This window comes from Chiloscyllium plagiosum, unplaced genomic scaffold, assembly GCF_037043375.1.
Source record: "Chiloscyllium plagiosum isolate Xiang-an unplaced genomic scaffold, Cpla_swu_hap1 HiC_scaffold_11, whole genome shotgun sequence".
Classification (NCBI taxonomy): domain Eukaryota; kingdom Metazoa; phylum Chordata; class Chondrichthyes; order Orectolobiformes; family Hemiscylliidae; genus Chiloscyllium; species Chiloscyllium plagiosum.
The window spans coordinates 58,283,523-58,302,953 of NW_028270149.1; the positions used below are offsets into that span (position 1 = coordinate 58,283,523).

Sequence of the window (19,431 nt, forward strand, 5' to 3'; positions counted from 1 at the left end):
GGGCGTAGAAGAACGGGTTTCTAAATTTGCAGATGACACTAAAGTCGGTTGGGTTGTGGATAGTGCTGAAGGGTGTTGCAGGTTACAGAAGGACACAGATAAGCTGCAGAGCTGGGCTGAAAGGTGGCAAACACAGTTTAATGTGAGAAAGTGTGAAGTGATTCACTTTGAAAGGAGCGACAGAAACAAAGAGTATTGGGTTAATGGTAAGATTCTTGGTAGTGTAGATGAGCAGAGAGATCTCCGTGTTCATGTACATAGATCCCTGAAAGTTGCCACACAGGTTGATAGGGTTGTTAAGGAGGCATGCAATGTGTTAGCTTTTATTGGTTGAGGGATTGAGTTTTGGAGCCACGAGGCCACACTGCAGCTGTACAAAACTCTGGTGCAGCCACACTTGAAGTATTGTGTACAAATCTGGTGACCGCATTATAGGAAGGATGTGGAAGCTTTGGGAAAGGTTCAGAGGAGATTTACTAGGATGTTGCCTGGTACGGAGGAAAGGTCTTATGAGGAAAGGCTGAGGAACTTGAGGCTGCTTTCGTTAGAGAGAAGGTTGAGAAGTGACTTAATTGAGACATAAGATAACCAGAGGGTTAGATAGGGTGGATAGTGAGTGCCTTTTTCTTTGGATGGTGATGAGGGGACATAGCTTTAAACTGAGCGATGATAGATACAAGACAGATGTCAGAGGTAGTTTCTTTACTCTGAGAGTAGTAGGGGCGTGGAACGCACTGCCTGCAACAGTAGTAGTAGACTCGCCAAGTTTAAGGGCATTTAAATGGTCATTGGATAAACGTATGGATGATAATAGAACATAGAACATAGAAGAATACAGCGCAGTACAGGCCCTTCGGCCCTCGATGTTGCGCCGATCCAAGCCCACCTAACCTACACTAGCCCACTATCCTCCATATGCCTATCCAATGCCCGCTTAAATGCCCATAATGAGGGAGAGTCCACCACTGCTACTGGCAGGGCATTCCACGAACTCACGACTCGCTGAGTAAAGAACCTACCCCTAACATCTGTCCTATACCTACCCCCCCTTAATTTAAAGCTATGCCCCCTTGTAATAGCTGACTCCATACGTGGAAAAAGATTCTCACTGTCGAACCTATCTAAACCCCTAATCATCTTGTACACCTCTATCAAGTCACCGCTAAACCTTCTTTTCTCCAATGAAAACAACCCCAAGTTCCTCAGCCTTTCCTCATACGATCTTTCTACCATACCAGGCAACATCCTGGTAAACCTCCTCTGCACCCGTTCCAGTGCCTCCACATCCTTCCTATAGTATGGCGACCAAAACTGCACACAATACTCCAGATGCGGCCGCACCAGAGTCTTATACAACTGCAACATGATCTCAGGACTCCGGAACTCAATTCCTCTACCAATAAAAGCCAGTACGCCATATGCCTTCGTCACCGCACTATTTACCTGGGTGGCAACTTTCAAGGATCTGTGTACATGGACACCAAGATCCCTCTGCTCATCCACACTACCAAGTATCCGACCATTAGCCCAGTACCCCATCTTTTTGTTACTCTTACCAAAGTGAATCACCTCACACTTAGCTACATTGAACTCCATTTGCCACCTTTCTGCCCAGTTCTGCAGCTTATCTATATCCCGCTGTAACCTGCCACATCCTTCCTCACTGTCTACAACTCCTCCGACTTTCGTATCATGCAAACTTGCTCACCCAACTTTCTAACCCCTCCTCCAGGTCATTTATAAAAATGACAAACAGCAATGTTCCCAAAGCAGATCCTTGCGGAACACCGCTAGTGACGGCACTCCAAGATGAACCTTTGCCATCAACTACTACCCTCTGTCTTCTTCCAGCCAGCCAACTCCTAATCCAAACCTCCAACTCACCCTCAATGCCATACCTCCGTATTTTTTGCAGTAGTCTACCATGGGGAACCTTATCAAACGCCTTACTAAAATCCATATACACCACATCTACCGCTTTCCCCTCGTCCACCTCCTTAGTCACCTTCTCAAAGAATTCAATAAGGTTTGTGAGGCACAACCTGCCCTTCACAAAACCATGCTGACTATCCTTTTTCACATTATTCCTATCCAGATGTTCATAAATCCTATCCCTTACAATTCTCTCTAAGATTTTGCCCACAACAGAAGTGAGACTCACCGGCCTATAGTTACTAGGGTTATCCCTACTCCCCTTCTTGAACAAGGGAACCACATTTGCTAGCCTCCTATCTTCTGGCACTACTCCTGTAGACAACGAGGACATAAAAATCAAGGCCAATGGTTCTGCAATCTCCTCCCTTGCTTCCCAGAGAATCCTAGGATAAATGCCATCAGGCCCAGGGGACTTCTCTATTTTCACCCTTTCCAGAATTTCCAACACCTCTTCTCTACATACCTCAAAGCCATCCATTCTACTTAATTGTGACTCAGTATTCACATTGACAACAATGTCCTGTTCCTGATTGAATACTGACGAAAAGTATTCATTCAGTGTCTCCCCAATCTCTACAGCCTCCACAAGCAACTTCCCACTACTATCCTTGACTGGACCTATTCCTACCCTAGTCATTCTTTTATTCCTGACATACCTATAGAAATCCTTAGGGTTTTCCCTAATCCTACCAACTAAGGACCTTTCATGTCCCCTCCTTGCTGCTCTTAGCTCTCTCTTCAGGTCCTTCCTGCCTACCTTATAACTCTCAATCGCCCCAATTGAACCTTCACACCTCATCTTTACATAGGCCGCCCTCTTCCATTTAACAAGGGATTCCAATTCCTTATTAAACCACGGCTCCCTCACACAACCCTTTCCTCCCTGCCTGACGGGTACATACTTATCAAGGACACTCAATAGTTGCTCCTTGAACAAGCTCCACATATCAATTACGCCCTTGCCTTGAAGCTTACTTTTCCAAGCCACACATCCTAAGTCATGCCTCACCGCATCATAATTTCCCTGCCCCCAGCTATAACTCTTGCCCTGTAGTGCACACTTATCCCTCTCCATCACTAGAGTGAAAGTCACCGAATTGTGGTCATTGTCCCCAAAATGCTCACCTACCTCTAATTCTAACACCTGGCCTGGTTCATTACCCAGAACCAAATCCAGTATGGCCTCACCTCTTGTTGGCCTATCTACATATTGTGTCAGGAAACCCTCCTGCACACATTGGACAAACACTGACCCATCTAATGAACTTGAGCTATAGCTTTCCCAATCAATATCAGGAAAGTTAAAGTCCCCCATAACAACCACCCTATTACTTTCACTCTTCTCTTGAATCATCCTCGCAATCCTTTCTTCTACGTTTCTAGGACTATTAGGAGGCCTGTAAAAGACTCCTAACAGGGTGAGCTCACCTTTCCTATTCCTAACCTCAGCCCAAACTACCTCAGATGGCGAGTCTTCATCCATCGTCCTTTCCAGATGTTCATAAATCCTATCCCTTACAATTCTCTCTAAGATTTTGCCCACAACAGAAGTGAGACTCACCGGCCTATAGTTACTAGGGTTATCCCTACTCCCCTTCTTGAACAAGAGAATAGTGTAGGTTAGATAGGCTTCAGATTGGTCCCCACAGGTCGCCGCAACATCCAGGGCCAAAGGGCCTGTACTGCACTGTAATGTTCTATATGTCACAACATATCTGAGCAGCTTGATTAAAAATGTCTACAAGTGAGCTTTGGGCTAAATATCTTGAAACAAATTTTTAAGATGTCACATTAAGTAATGTGTGACTTCAATGGAAGAAAAATTCCATGTATGCAACTTTCATCCTCACTGCATGTAATTCTGTTTTTGCTGCTCAATAATTATCGGGTAGGAACGACAACATTTTTATATTACACTCACCTGTGACTTTATGCTGAGCAACGTAAAAGCATAGCTGAATCATCCAGGGAAGTGTTATGGGCCAGACCAAACCCCTCAAAATACATTATGATAATCTAATTGTTTCTTATTTTAAAAGAAAGGGTAAGGCATTGCATTCCAATTAAATTACCAGTCTTGAAGCAAAACACATTTTATTCATACTCTATAGTTAAAATACAACAAAAAGGAGAAATTGGAATAACTTAACTGTTAGAAAACTTAACAGAATAATATATTATTTAACTAAACAGTAACTGTTCCAATATAGTAACATCCCATAAACACATTCTTGGCAAAGGCAAATTTAGTACAGTTGATTGTCTCACATGCAATTCCAACAGGAAGAAAGAATCCCAGCTTTTAGTTACAACAGAGAGGGGAAAAACATCTTCCATATCCAGCTTCAAGACCCCAGCAGCAACTGCTACCTGAAAGCTAAAACTAAAAATTGTGGTTCTGTGGGAGCTTGACCCCACCCATTCAGGCTGCTTCCATTGGTCCAAAGTAAAATAAAAACCCAAGGCTTCACAAGCTGTTTATTTTATTGCCTTGAGTAGAGAGCTCTACACCTCTGTCTCAACCATTCTTCACAAAAAAAGGACAAAATATACTTCTTAAAGCCAAATTTTTATCACACGTTCCCCCCCATTAAAAAAATAAACAATGAATATACAACGATGGCTTCATTTTATACACCTTTACACTATTAGTACACTACAATGCATACACATTACACTGACTCTAAACATGCAAACACTCACTAGCACAATCCATTTCAGCCCATCTTTTACCCCAGCCACCAAATCCCTCAGGCTTCCTTCAAAGTTGTGACGACACATCAAATATATTCTCTCGTTCTGCCACATATACAATTTTCAAATAGAATGGCTGCAATAATAAGGTCCATCTAAACAGTCTGGAAATTTTATTCTCATGTTTTCCCAAAACAGTTAAGGGGTTATGATGAGTATGCACAACTGTCTCAGACATATTACTGGCAATATAAATGTTGAAATGTTCCAACACCAACACCAACATCAAGCTCAAGGTCTGTTTCTCAATTGTGGAATATTTCTGTGGATGAATATTCAAGTTTCAGGAAAAATACCCAATAAGTCTTTCTATCTTCACGCAAGCGTAAAGCACCAACACCCACACCACTTGCAACAATAGCCACCTTGAAATGCTTTGCATAATTAGATGAGGCTAACACTGCACAATGGTGAACTCAGCTTTCAGGCTGTCAAATGACTCCTGACAGTCTGCCATCCACTGAAATTATCTGCACTTCTTCAACAAGTCAGAAAGCAGAGCAACCACATTTCTAAAATTTGGTACAAACCTCTGGGGGAAAAAAAGCTATTCAGTCCCAGGAATCATTGTACTTCCCTCTTCATTGATGGTATGAGAAATTCCCCGATAACCTTTCTTTTCACATCCCATGGGGCCATTTTTCCATGTCCAATGACATAGCCCAGAAATGTAATTGGGCTTTTGAGAATTCACTGTTACCCAGGTTTACCAGGCCCAAAAATCAATCAACTAATTCCAATAGATGTGCCAAATATTCCTTCCATGCATGACTAAATATCGCCCAATCGATGTACACACACAATTGGGTAATTCTGAAATGACTATCAGTTAATCTTTGAAATGTGGTTGGCGCATATTTCTTATCAAATGTCATAACTTTAAACTGATACAGTCTGTTCAGTGTCACAAAAGCTGAAATCTCTTTCTCAGATAAAAAGGTACCTACCAGTATCTTCTAACTAAGCCCAAAGTTGAAATACAAGTTGCTTGTTCCACCTTCTCAATACAGTCTTTCAGACATAAAATAGGATATAAAACAGATTTTGTAACTGCATTGCCTATGCAATAGTCCACATAGTCTGGGTACCATCTGGCTTTGGCACCATGACTATGTGTGAGCCGCAACTCACTTTGAATATATTGCCTTTCAGCGTGCTTTCAATCTCTGTTTGAAACCATGTTATGTGTGCAAGGATGTTGCTTAATTGGAACAGCACTTCCCACATCTACATCATGCGTACTTAGAGTAGCACTTCCCAGCTTATTCCCACATATCATCTCTTCTGATTGTAATAATTCTTTTAGGTCATTTCAATTTTACTCTCTAAGGTAACTCAATAATTTATACCAACTTTTGAGAACTTTCTCATTGTCCAATTTAATCAGAGCAATTTCCAATTCAGAATCATCTGAACTTGGTTCTTCCCTCTGTGTTGTAATACCACATTCTCTTTTTGCTTTCCTTCCCTATCAAAATACCTTTTGAACATATTCACATGACACAGTTGGATTTCTTTCTGTCTTGTATTCTTATTAAATAGTTCACCTCACTCAATTTCCTTTCAATTTGACAAGGCCCACTAAATCCTGTCTTTTAAGGTTCACCCTACACTGGAAGTAACACTAACAATCTTCAATAGCAAAATTATAATTTTTTGATTTCTTATAGGTTTCCTGCTTCATCACATGCTGTGCTACTTTGAAGCCAACTCACCTGCTCTATTTAAACTTTTCCTAAAATTTGACAGTTCAAATATATGATCTCTGAACTCTGACTCACAAGTTTCTCCTTAATTAAGTCCTCTCATCCCATGCCCAAAAACTAATTCAAATAGACTGAATTTTGTTGATTCATTATGTGCATCCTTAACTGCAAAAAGTACAAATGGAATTCCTTTATACCAATCCTCTGGATAGTCTTGACTATAAGCCCTCAAAATGGTCTTCAAAGTTTAATGTCACTGTTCTAGTGCTCCATGCAATTCTGGATGGTACACAATGGATTTGAATGGTTTTATTCCTAGGCTATCCATAATGTCCTTGAATAATCTGATCAAGGGTTATCAAAATTATCTGTGGGTAGCACATATCTAATGAAAAAAATTGAGTAATTCTTCTACAATCCCTTTAGCTGTGATACTGGGAAATGGAATGGCCTCTGGAAATCTGGTCAATAAATACGTATTTCTGTCTTATACAATCAACTAAGACTTTCGTAAAAGCTTCACCAAATGAGGAAATGGGTATTAAGGGTGCTGGTTTTATCACTGCCTGAGGTCTTCCAATTATCTGACTTACATAATGTCTGGCAAAATTCAACCACATCCTTATGCAACCCAGGTCAATAAAAATGTTTTCCTATTTTGGCTTGAGGTATTCTTACTCACAAATGACCGCCTACTGGTAATTCTTCTGCTACCTTCAACATCTTTTTATAACCCACCGGTAATACAACTTGTTGAACTGAATGTGTGATGGTCTCCATTTCCTCATCAAGACTTCATTTTTAAGATAGTAACATTCTGGGATATGTTTGTTCTTCTTCTGTGCAAGCTTTTTGACAACTGCTTGAGCATTATATTTCTGCTGCAATTCAGCTAATTTCTCTGATCTAAAAATATCCACTTTGTCCTCCACCGATTCTTGCCTTTTCTCAACCATTTGATCAAACAGTGTCTGACAACTGAACTTCAATTTCCTTTCCTATTCTTTGGTTTCTTCTCCTGTTTCTAGCTGTGGCTTTGTGACCTTGTAATGACACAGTCAGGAAAAATCTCAGGATATACTTCCTGTAACATCTCAGTTGCCTGATTTTCCACTGGCTTTTCAACCACAGTAGGCACCATTCCCATCTGTGATCCATCTATACCATTACCAAGGATAAACTTCATTTCTGGAATCGAGAATTTCTCTATTGCTCCGACCACCTCTTCACCATTTTTCCCTGGATTCTCCAACCTCACTTTATATAATGGAACACCGCCCTCCCCATCATGAATTCCACATATTAAATTTTTCTGGCAATACTCCTTCTTAATTACATATCGCCTCATCTCTCACCAAAGATAGACTTGCTCCCATATCTCTTAAAATCTTAATTGTTTTACCTACTCGTCCTGGCATACATGAGTAAATTTCTGCTGCTAATCTTGCAGTTGTAACTCTCTGCTCTACTACACAAGTCCTCACTACTTCAGGAAATGAATTTTTAAACTCCTCCAAAACAATCATCCCTCTAAGGGTGTCGTATGTTTGATCTATTTTCAATGCACTTATCCACCTATCAAAATTACTTTGTTTGATTCCTTCAAACTCCATGTACATTTGACCAGGTTCTCTCCTTAGATTTCCTGAAACATTTGTCTGTAGGCTTCTAGTACTAGCACTTAAGATAGCATTTTTCACTTTATGCTACCCAGATACCTCTTTTGATATTAATGCAAATACCTCACTATCTCTACCTACCAACTTTGTTTGAATCAACAATACCCACATGGGCATTGGCCAATTTATTTGCTTAGACACTTTCTTAAACGAAATAATAAAGGTTTCTACATCCTTCTTGCCAAACTTAGGTGATGCTTGGACATATTTAAACAGATCCCTACCAGGCTTTTGGCTACAATGGGATTGCTCTCCATCACTGTCCTCATCATGATTCCTACCTTCCACCTCTACTCCTGCCATTTTAAGTCGACTGAGTTTTCAGTTCCAAGCTCTGAAGTTTAAAAGCTCTGTTTTTCTCCCGTTCTTCGGCTAGGGCCTTCCTTATGTCTTTTGTCCCTCTGCTTTAAATCATAATGCAAAATGTTTAATTTCCTTTTTTTTTCCTTTTCCCTCAAGTGATTTCATTTCCAAAGATTCCAATGGCATTCCTGGCAATTGTAAATGTGAGATTGCCACAATTATTTCTCCTTTCCTCACCAACACAAGCAACTCCCACTCCAAGTTGCTTGCCAATTCCAAAAGCTTTGCCTGACCCACTTCCTGTAAAACTCCTGAAGTGACTTCTTACACCTCCCCCCCGCCCAGGAAACTCTTAGTGACTGAAAGAGCCACTATTACACAAGGTAAATTCTGTTTAAACCAACCAAGTGCAACACCCGAAATAAAAAAAAAACTCACTACTCACTGCCTTTGAGTCCAATACACATAAAGCCAGCCTAAAATTAGAGATTTTGACCCTGACAAGAGTCCCCAACTTCTTATGGATCAGACCAAACCCCCTCAAAATATATTAAGATAGTCTAGACCCTAACTTTTCCTTATTTCAAAAGTCAAACTACCAGTCTTGAAGCAAAACACACTTTATACATACACTACGATTAAAATACAAAAGAAAGAAGAAATTGGAATAACTTAACAGAATAATAGATTATTTAACCACACGACAGTAACTGTTCCAATTTATTAACATCCCATAAACACATCCTTGGCAAAGACAAGTTCAGTGCAATTGATTGTCTCACATGCAATTCCAGCAGAAAGAAAACCCCAGCTTTTAGCCATAATAGAGAGAGGAAAAACAGCTTCCACATCCAGCTTCAAGATCCTAGCTGCAACTGCTACTGAAAGCTTAAACTGAAAATCATGGTTCTGTGGGAGCTTGAAAAAGTTGCCCCTTAGGTCTCTTTTATATCTTCCCCCTCTCACCCTAAACCTATGCCCTCTAGTTCTGGACTCCCAACCCCAGGGAAATGACTTTGCCTAATTAACCTATCCATGCCCCTCATAATTTTGTAAACCTCTATAAGGTCACCCCTCAGCCTCTGATGATCCAGGGAAAACAGCCCCAGCCTGTTCAGCCTCTCCCTATAGCTCAAATCCTCCAACCCTGGCAACATCATTGCAAATCTTTTCTGAACCCTTTCAAGTTTCACAACATCTTTCCGATAGGAAGGAGACCAGAATTGCACGCAATATTCCAACAGTGGCCTAACCAATGTCCTGTATATCTGCAACATGACCTCCTTACTCCTGTCCTCAATACTCTGACCAATAAAAGAAAGCATACCAAACGTCTTCTTCACTAGCCTATCTACCTGCGACTCCATTTTCAAGGAGCTATGAACCTGCATTCCAAAGTCTCTTTGTTCAGCAACATCCCCTAGGGCCTTACCATTAAGTGTATAAGTTCTGCTAAGATTTGCTTTCCCAAAAAGCAGCACCTCGCATTTATCTGAATTAAACTCCATCTGCCACTTCTCAGCCCATTGGCCCATCTGGTCAAGATCCTGTTGTAATCTGAGGTAATCCTCTTCGCTGTCCACTACACCTCCAATTTTGGTGTCATCTGCAAACTTACTAACAGTACCTCTTATGCTCGCATCCAAATCATTTATGTAAATGACAGAAAGTAGAGGACCCAGCACTGATCCTTGTGGCACTCCACTGGTCACAGGCCTCCAGTCTGAAAAAACAACCCTCCACCACCACCCTCTGTCTTCTACCTTTGAGCCAGTTCTGTATTCAAATGGCTAGCTCTCCCTGTATTCCATGAGATCTAACCTTGCTAATCAGTCTCCCATGGGGAACCTTGTCGAACACCTTACTGAAGTCCATATAGACCACATCTACCGCTCTGCCCTCATCAATCCTCTTTGTTACTTTCTCAGAAAATTCAATCAAGTTTGAGAGATATGATTTCCCACGCACAAAGCCACATTGACTATCCCTAATCAGACATGGCCTTTCCAAATACATGTACACCCTGTCCCTCAGGATTCCCTCCAACAACTTGCCCACCACCGACATCAGTCTCCCTGTTCTATAGTTCCCTGGCTTGTCCTTACCACCTTTCTTAAACAGTGGCACCACATTAGCCAACCTCCAGTCCTCCGGCATCTCACCTGTGACTATCGATGATACAAACATTTCAGCAGGAGGCCCAACAATCACTTCTCTAGCTTCTCACAGAGTTCTCGGGTACACCTGATCAGGTCCTGGGGATTTATCCACCTTTACCCGTTTCGAGACATCCAGCACTTCCTCCTTTGTAATCTGGATATTTTGCAAGATGTCACCATCTATTTCCCTACATTCTATATCTTCCATGTCCTTTTCTACAGTAAATACTGATGCAAAATACTCATTTAGTATCTCCCCCCATTTTCTGCAGCTCCACACAAAGGCCGCCTTGCTGATCTTTGAGGGGCCCTATTCTCTCCCTAGTTACCCTTTTGTCCTTAATGTATTTGTAAAAACCCTTTGGATTCTCCTTAATTCTATTTGCCAAAGCTATCTCATGTCCCCTTTTTTCCCTCCTGATTTCCCTCATAAGTATACTCCTACTTCCTTTATACTCTTCTAAGGATTCACTCGATCTATCCTGTCTATACCTTACATATGCTTCCTTCTTTTTCTTAACCAAACCCTCAATTTCTTTCGTCATCCAGCATTCCCTATACCTACCAGCCTTTCCTTTCACCCTGAAGTTGTTAGTTAATTTTAAACTAATCAATTAGGTTTTGAATGCATTACACTGTAACACTTGCAGTACGACTTGCCTAAACCTACATCGCAATGCTATTAAAAAGATGTCAGTAAACTGTTTGAAAGTCATCTTTGTATTTCAGTGATAGTACAGATTGCTTCACAAGTGAAACCAATACTCCGTCTTGCTGCATTCAGAAGATGTCCTGTCTGTCAGTTCGTAGCACTCTTCTCCAACTCTACAAATGCAGTTAGAATGAACCTACTTCCTCAACCAGAGCCAACTGTTGACAAAACAAGCTGCTATGATGATGGAATAGAGTACAAATTCCTTTCGAGCATGGTCCCGACTTTCCTGTTCCAATAATTGTAGGCGCCGATTCAACTTGTTCAGCTGAAAGAGAGAAAGGTTGACCCTATTGCACAATGAAGGAGTTCAACACCAAAATAAAAACAACAAATCATTGTTTTCTTCCCCTTTCCCACGGATTTAAATTGGATCTCTACAAACTAGGAGGACAATCTAGTGTTAAAATTATTTTACTGAGCGTCTGAAGTTGCTTTGCAGTCTAAGATTTTGGACAAATTGTCCAACACCCATTCTTCATGTTGTGTTTGGAAAACATTTTCCAGATAAGGATACACACAGCCCTGAAAATAAAACTAAATCCCAACTCCAGGAAAGTTCCTGTTCCTGCAACAGTCTAATCGTCACATTTATTATACTATACACATAAATGTTGCTGGTCAAAACTTTTTACCTGACGCCGGAGTGTTACAATTTCCATGACACTGAAATTTTCAAGGACTCCCTCAGGCACTGTGTAGTCATGGGTAATGCTGGAAAATTAGAAGGCAAACAAACTTTGTTCATTTCCAATTGTGGTTTTAGGAAAGCACTCCCCAATTTCTGAAATACAATTATTATGCAGAACAGACCTTGTCAAACTTCAACTTTCAGATTTATGGCAAAATGTTAATCACTAGGAAAAGCTTTATCAGCTAGCGCAGACTCCTTAATTCTACAAAAAAATCTACCATCCATAAACCGGATCAATTAAACTCTACTAACCATATCATAACCAATGCCATTTCACTCATCCATTATCCTCATCCTTGTTGGTCTGCATTGACACCCTGTCACCAGGAAGAAATTTTAAATTCCAATAATCAACATGCTAAACTGCCTTCATAGCTTTACTTTAAATCATCTCCAACCTCTTCCAGCCAGACAACCAAACATATCCCCATGAACTCTCCACTCTTATGAATCTGACTTTGTGCATGCTTCATTTTCTTTGTCCCACACTTAACAATGTCAATTTCCATCCAGGTACCACACTCTACTCCTTAAACATCTCCTCAAAATTCATTTCTTTGACCTAGTTCTGGATCACGCCTCCCAATCTTTTTTCTGAAATTGTATCTGTAAAGCATCCTGAGATGGTTCCATACATTAAAGGGTACTGTAAGAATGTAAGAATTAGGAGGAGCAGGTTGTTTTGCCTTCCAAGCCTGCTATGTCATTCAACAAGATCACGGGTGATCTTCCACCTGAAATCTACCTTCCTGCGCTGTTCCCACATTCTTTAAAACACACAAAAAAAAATTAATGTCAGTCTTGAACACCATCAATATCTACCAGTCTCTGCAGCACTCAGTGAAAACATTCCTCTTCATCCCTTTAATGGTTGATTCCTTATTCTCCGACAGGAGCCATACTTCCATTTAGGATACACATTTTCTCAGCATCAACACGGTAAAGTCCCAAAAGAATTGTGCATTTTTCAATTCGATCTTCTAAAGTCTAAGTAATAAAGACCTAATCTACTCATTATCTGCTCAACAGCCAGTCACTTACCGCTAGAACCACTTTGGCAAATCTTTGTTATACTCAGCCTTGGTCAAGTATGTTATTCATGAGGTAAAGCATTCCTTGCACATCCTCATGAGTTCCCTGTACAATGGGAGTAAAATGTCTTTGCTGTTATGCACCAAACAAAAGATAACATACCATTTGCCTTCATAACAGCTTGCTGCAATAGCATATTAACTTTGTGATACACTTACAAGGACACCCAGGGCTCTCTAATTCGCTAACTTTGCCCAGTTTTTCACCAAAAATATTCTACTTTTAAACTTTTCTCACTAAAGCGGATAACTTCACCATATTGCATTCAACGTTCATGTCCACCCATCCAACCAGTTTCTATTCTTACGTAGTTTCTCTGCATCATCCTCAGCATTTACTTTCCTATTAACAAACTTTAATATTTTGTCAGTCCTTCATTTAGATCACAAAGATGAATTGTAAAAAGCTGAATCTCAAGTACTGATCCTTGAAGTATATCACTAGTTACAATATGACAATCCAAAAGTACATGTTTATTCCTACTCATTCTTCTGTCCATTAACAAGTCTTCAATCTCTGCCAATACCTAACCCCCCACCCCACCCCACCCCTATAAGTTCTAATTTTCTGCAACAATCTCCTGTAGTACATTCCAAACATATTACAGTATTACAACTACTGGTCCCTTCTTAATCATCTAATATCCTCAAAAACTCAGATTTAGCAAACACATTTTCCCTTAATAAACCACAAACGTTGGCTTTGCTTAACCATGGCATGATTTTCTAAGTGCCTGTTACCACATTGCTAATTATAAATTTTAGCATTTTGCCGAGATAAACGATAGACTAACTGGTCTGTAATTGCTAGTTTTGCCTTTCCCTCCTTTCTTAAATAATAGGCTTCCTTCTAATGTTTGCTACCTTCTAATTCATGGGAACTGCTCTAAGAAGCTAAGAAATCCTGGAATGTACAACTTCTTGTTATCATGTTGTAACAATCAATCTTTTTTCTAGTTTTGAAATCCCACAAAGATAGAGGAATATCAATCCAGCAGTAATTATACTTTAAATATAAATTTCCTGAGAAGAGCTTTCTGATGTCTCAAAGAATACATGCAGTCATATATAAATGCAAGTCTTTTATTGTAGAGAGGTATCTTAATACAATCATGACAAGGACTAATGTATTGAAGCTCATTCAGTGAAAACGCATTCTGCAGTAACAGACGCACTGAATCACCATTCATTCACTTCCTTGAAACTAAAAAAACAGCTCAGCATTTGATAAACTGGTCTCTCCTCTTCCTCCTCCAAATGTATAGTTGAGAGCCATAATAATAGACAGTAATATATAGGAGTAGAATTAGTCTATTCAGTCCATTGAGTCTGCCCTCCCACTTGATCATGGCTGATCTGTTTCTTAGGTGAAAATGAGGACTGCAGATGCTGGAGATCAGAGTCAAGAATAGAGTGGTGCTGGAAAAGCTCACGTTAGGCAGCATCCGAGGAGCAGGAAAATCTATGTTTCGGGCAAAAGCCCTTCATCAGGCCTCATTCCTGACGAAGGGTTTTTGCCAGAAATGTCAATTTTCTGCTCCTTGGATGCTGCCTGATCTGCTGTGTTTTTCCAGCACCACTCTAATCTTGACTCTGCTCTGTTTCTTAACCCAATTCTCCTGCCTTTGCCCTGTAACCTTTGATCCCCCAACTAATCAAGACCCTATCTATGTCATCAAGTCTCCACAGTCTTCTGTGGTAATGAATTCCACAGATTCACCATCCTCTGGTTGAAGAAATTCCTCATCTCAGTTCTAAAGGGTTATCCCTTCACTCTGAAGCTGTACCTTTGGGTCCCGGTCTAGCAGAAACACATTCTCCATGTCCAATCTATCCATGGCTCTCAATATTCTCTAAGTTTCCACGAGATCCCATTCATCCTTCTAAACTCCATCCAGTACAAACCCAGAGTCTTCAACTGCTCCTCGTAAGACAAGCCTTTCATCCACAGGATCATTCTTGTAAATCTCCTCTGGACCCCTTCCAGGCCAGGGCATTGTTCTTTAGATACAGGGCCCAAAACTGCTCTCAATATTCCAAATGTAATCTGACTAAAGCCTTATACAGCTTCAGCATTACATCCCTCTTGCATTCTAGCTATCTCAAAATGAATGCTACCATTGCATTTGCCTCCTAATTGCCTAGACCTGCATATTAACCTTGAGAATCCTGAACTAGGACTAAGTTCCTTTATACTTCAGATTTCTAAAGTCTTTCTCCATTTAAAAAATACTCTATGCCTCTATTAATCCTACCAAATTGTATAACCTCAAACCATCCCACATTATATTCCATTTGCTACTTCTTCGCCCAATCTCCTAGCCTATCCAAATCCTTTTGCACCAACCCACCTCCTCAACACCACCTGTCCCTCAGTCTTTGTGTTTTCTGCAAACTTAGCAAAAATGTCCTCAGTTTCTTCATTCCAATTGTTCATGTATAATGTGAATAGTTGTGGCCCCAACACTGACCCCTGCAGGAATCTAGTAGTCACCAGCTACCATTCTGGAAAAGACCCCTTTATCCATACTTTCAGCCTTCTTTATCCATGCCATCACCTTGTTCCTAACATCATCAGGTCTTATCTTATTTAGCAGCCTCTTCTGCAACACCTTGACAGCTCTTTGAAAGACTGGTACATCAGTATACAAACTAAATATTTATTATTCAAGTGTACATCATTCCTTTTTTAACTTGCCAAAAAAATCCACCTGAATAGAAGTTGGTCATCTGTCAGTAGTATGGATTTTACCAAACTTTGTAAAATCAAGTTTGCAGAAAATTCCACAAGCACAATGAAAAGGGACCCATTTGCACATAAACATAACAAAGTAGATTTTTAAAAATAAACTATTGACATTTAGACTATTTATTATAGGTGTAGGTGTAGGACTATTCAATTATTGTCCTTGAAATGCTTAACAGATACTGAAATTGCCTCTCTGGCAACACTTATGAATTGGAAACTTCAATGTATGGCCAATTATCTTTTTTTCCATTAATTGGTATTTTAATAATAAATATGCGTCCCTTCTATGCACATGAAACTATATCCTTTGCTTCTTTTAAATTAGATTTATTATGATGTACTCCAGTTCAAGCGGTCCAAATTCCTTTGAGATTTTTATATTCTTATTGGTAAATTTGGCAATACAATGAATGGTATTTATGAATACAATGTGTAACTATACGACATATTAATTTCATGAAAGATCGAAAAGTACATCAGGATTCAAGGGAGAAAATGCAATTTCATGGAGTACAAACACGACCAAGCAAGGAGATTTTGAGATTGGGAAAGAGTTAGCAAGACTTAGAGTCATAAAGATGTACAGCATGGAAACAGACCCTTAGGTCCAACCCAGCCATGCTGACCAGATATCCAAACCCAATCTAGTCCCACCTGCCAGCACCTGGCCCACATCCCTCCAAGCCCTTCCGATTCATATACCCATCCAAATGCCTCTTAAATGTTGCAATTGTACCAGCCTCCACCACTTCCTCTAGCAACTTATTCCATACACATACCACCCTCTGCGTGAAAAAGTTGCCCCTTAGGTCTTTTTTATACCTTTCCTCTCTCACCCCAAACCTATGCCCTCTAGTTCTGGACTCCACCCCCCCCCCCCAGGGAAAAGACTTTGTCTATTTATGCCCCTCATAATTTTGTCAACCTCTATAAGGTCACCCCTCAGCCTCCGACGCTCCAGGGAAAACAGCCCCAGCCTCTCCCTATAGCTCAAATCCGCCAACCCTGGCAACATCATTGTAAATACCTTCTGAATCCTTTCAAGTTTTACAACATCTTTCTGATAGGAAGGAGACCAGAATTGCACGCAATATTCCAACAGTGGCCTAACCAATGTCCTATACAGCCGCAACATGACCTTCCAAGTCCTGTACTCAGTACTCTGACCAATAAAGGAAAGCATACCAAACGCCTTCTTCACTATCCTATCTACCTGCAACTCCACTTTCAAGCAGCTATGAACCTGCACTCCAACGTCTCTTTGTTCAGCAACACTCCTTAGCACCTTACCATTAAGGTATATAAGTCCTGCTAAGATTTGCTTTCCCAAAATGCATCACCTCACATTTATCTGAATTAAACTCCATCTGCCACTTCTCAGTCCATTGGCCCATCTGGTCCAGATCCTGTTGTATTCTGAGGTAACCTTTTTCGCTGTCCACTACACCTCCAATTTTGGTGTCATCTGCAAACTTACTAACCATACTTCTTATGCCCGCATCCAAATCATTTATATAAATGATGAAAGGCAGTAGACCCAGCACCGATCCTTGTGGCATTCCACTGGTCACAGGCCTCCATTCTGAAAAACAACCCTCCATTACCACCCACGGTCTTCTACCTTTGAAACAGTTCTGTATCCAAATGGCTAGTTCTCTCTATATTCCATGTGATCTAACCTTGCTAACCAGTCTCCCATGGGGAACCTTATCGAACACCTTACTGAAGTCCATATAGATCACATCTACCGCTCTGCCCTCATCAATCCTCTTTGTTATTTCTTCAAAACATTCAATCAAGTTTGTGAGACATGATTTCCCACACACAAAGCCATGTTGACTATCCCTAATCAGTCCTTGCCTTTCCAAATACATGTACATCCTGTCTCTCAGAATTCCCTCCAACAACTTGCCCACTACCAAGGTCATGCTCACTGGTCTATAGTTCCTTGGCTTGTCCTTACCACCCTTCTTAAACAGTGGCACGACGTTTGCCAACCTCCAGTTTTCTGGCACCTCACCTATGACTATTTATGATACAAATATCTCAGCAAGAAATCCAGCAATCAGTTCTCTAGCTTCCCACAGCGTTCGAGGGGTACACCTGATCAGGTCCTGGGGATTTATCCACCTTTACCCATTTCAAGACATCCAGCACTTCCTCCTCTGTAATATGGACATTTTGCAAGATGTCACCATCTATTTCCCTACATTCTATATCTTCCATGTCCTTTTCTACAGTAAATAATGATACAAAATACTCATTTAGTATCTCCCCCCATTTTCTGCCGATCCACACAAAGGCCGCCTTGCTGATCTTTGAGGAGCCATATTGTCTCCCTAGTTACCCTTTTGTCTTTAATGTATTTGTAAAAACTCTTTGGATTATCTTTAATTCTATTTGCCAAAGCTATCTCATGTACCCTTTTTGCACTCCTGATTTCCCTCTTAAGTATACTCCTACTGCCTTTATACTCTTCTAAGGATTCACTTAATCTATCCTGTCTATACCTGACATATGCTTCCTTCTTTTTCTTAACCAAACCCTCAACTTCTTTAGTCACCCAGCATTCCCTAAACCTACCAGCCTTTCCTTTCACCCTAACAGGAATATACTTTTTCTAGATTCTCATTACCTCATTTCTGAAAGCTTCCCATTTTCCAGCCGTCCCTTTACCTGCGAACATCTGCCCCCAATCAGCTTTTGAAAGATCTTGCCTAATACCGTCAAAATTGGCCTTTCTCCAATTTAGAACTTCAACTTTTATATTGGGTCTATTGTTGCAAGAGTATTCCAAAAGGTGTGAAGACATGATAGCAGAAGACTCTGTCCATAATATGAAAGGGCGAAGGATTTGAGTTAGTTGAGGCTTAAAGAGAAGAAGATACGAGTTCAGATGTAGAACTGAAATACGATGAACAACGTAGAAAACCAATTGGAAAACTGTAAACAGAAACAAAGCATAACAGAAGACCAAGAAAAAAAAGATCAGGAATGGGAAAGGGAACAAAATAATTTTTTTTTTGTACAAATCTCCTCTTATATCTCATTCACAAGCTATGTTTGCAGATAATTTTAGTCAATAACCTTACTTTTTAACACTTTCTTTTTGCTCTCAAGCAAGTGGAGCATTACAATTTTACTTCCTTCCCCAATCGCACATGATATACTCAGGGTTTAGTGCACATATGCTCCAAAGTAGCTTTGCTGATTTGATTGGAATCCATAACTTCAGTACAATTTGAGTACAGTCGATAGATGCAAATGTTAAACACCCCATCATAGGATTTATTAAAATCATTGTACAGTATAAAAGGTGTAAAGAAGAAAAATGATACTAACACCACAGCATGTTAACACAAATGCATCAAGTAAACATGCCAATCACCTTGAATACCTTGCTTGATTGATTCCATCCGAATACAGGCGGCCTGAAAGGGACTGGTTATGGAACCGATTCCTTAAAGTGGAAAAATAAATTGGATTGGCCATAGAAATACCAGCTAAGTCAAAGCAACTTAATATCACAAAGTCCCTGCACAACTTAGACATTTTCCCTTATTTCTTGCTGACTTTATTTTGCAGAATCTTTTGTTAGGGGAATTGTGTGGGGCACTAAAATATGACAAGTCATTTCCACTGCTATTTA

At 40.3% G+C, this 19,431-nt stretch overlaps 1 protein-coding gene across 7 annotated transcripts in view; it reads right to left on the reverse strand.

Annotated features, from left to right (window-relative positions):
• Positions 1–4,018: 4,018 nt before the first annotated feature.
• LOC122557545 (mitochondrial fission factor-like) overlaps positions 4,019–19,431 on the reverse strand; it is a 40,194-nt gene continuing 24,781 nt past the window's right edge. For 5 of the 7 annotated variants that reach the window (XM_087992111.1, XM_087992106.1, XM_087992107.1 and 2 more), the window contains 3 exons: positions 19,171–19,242; positions 11,884–11,962; positions 4,019–11,516 (listed from right to left, as the gene is read on the reverse strand). In XM_087992111.1, coding sequence (XP_087848237.1) covers positions 11,385–11,516; positions 11,884–11,962; positions 19,171–19,242 — 283 coding nt within the window. In that variant the 3' untranslated portion in view covers positions 4,019–11,384. The remainder of the gene's footprint in view (positions 11,517–11,883; positions 11,963–19,170; positions 19,243–19,431) is intronic. The other 2 variants (XM_087992112.1, XM_087992110.1) reach the window with 1 other exon arrangement.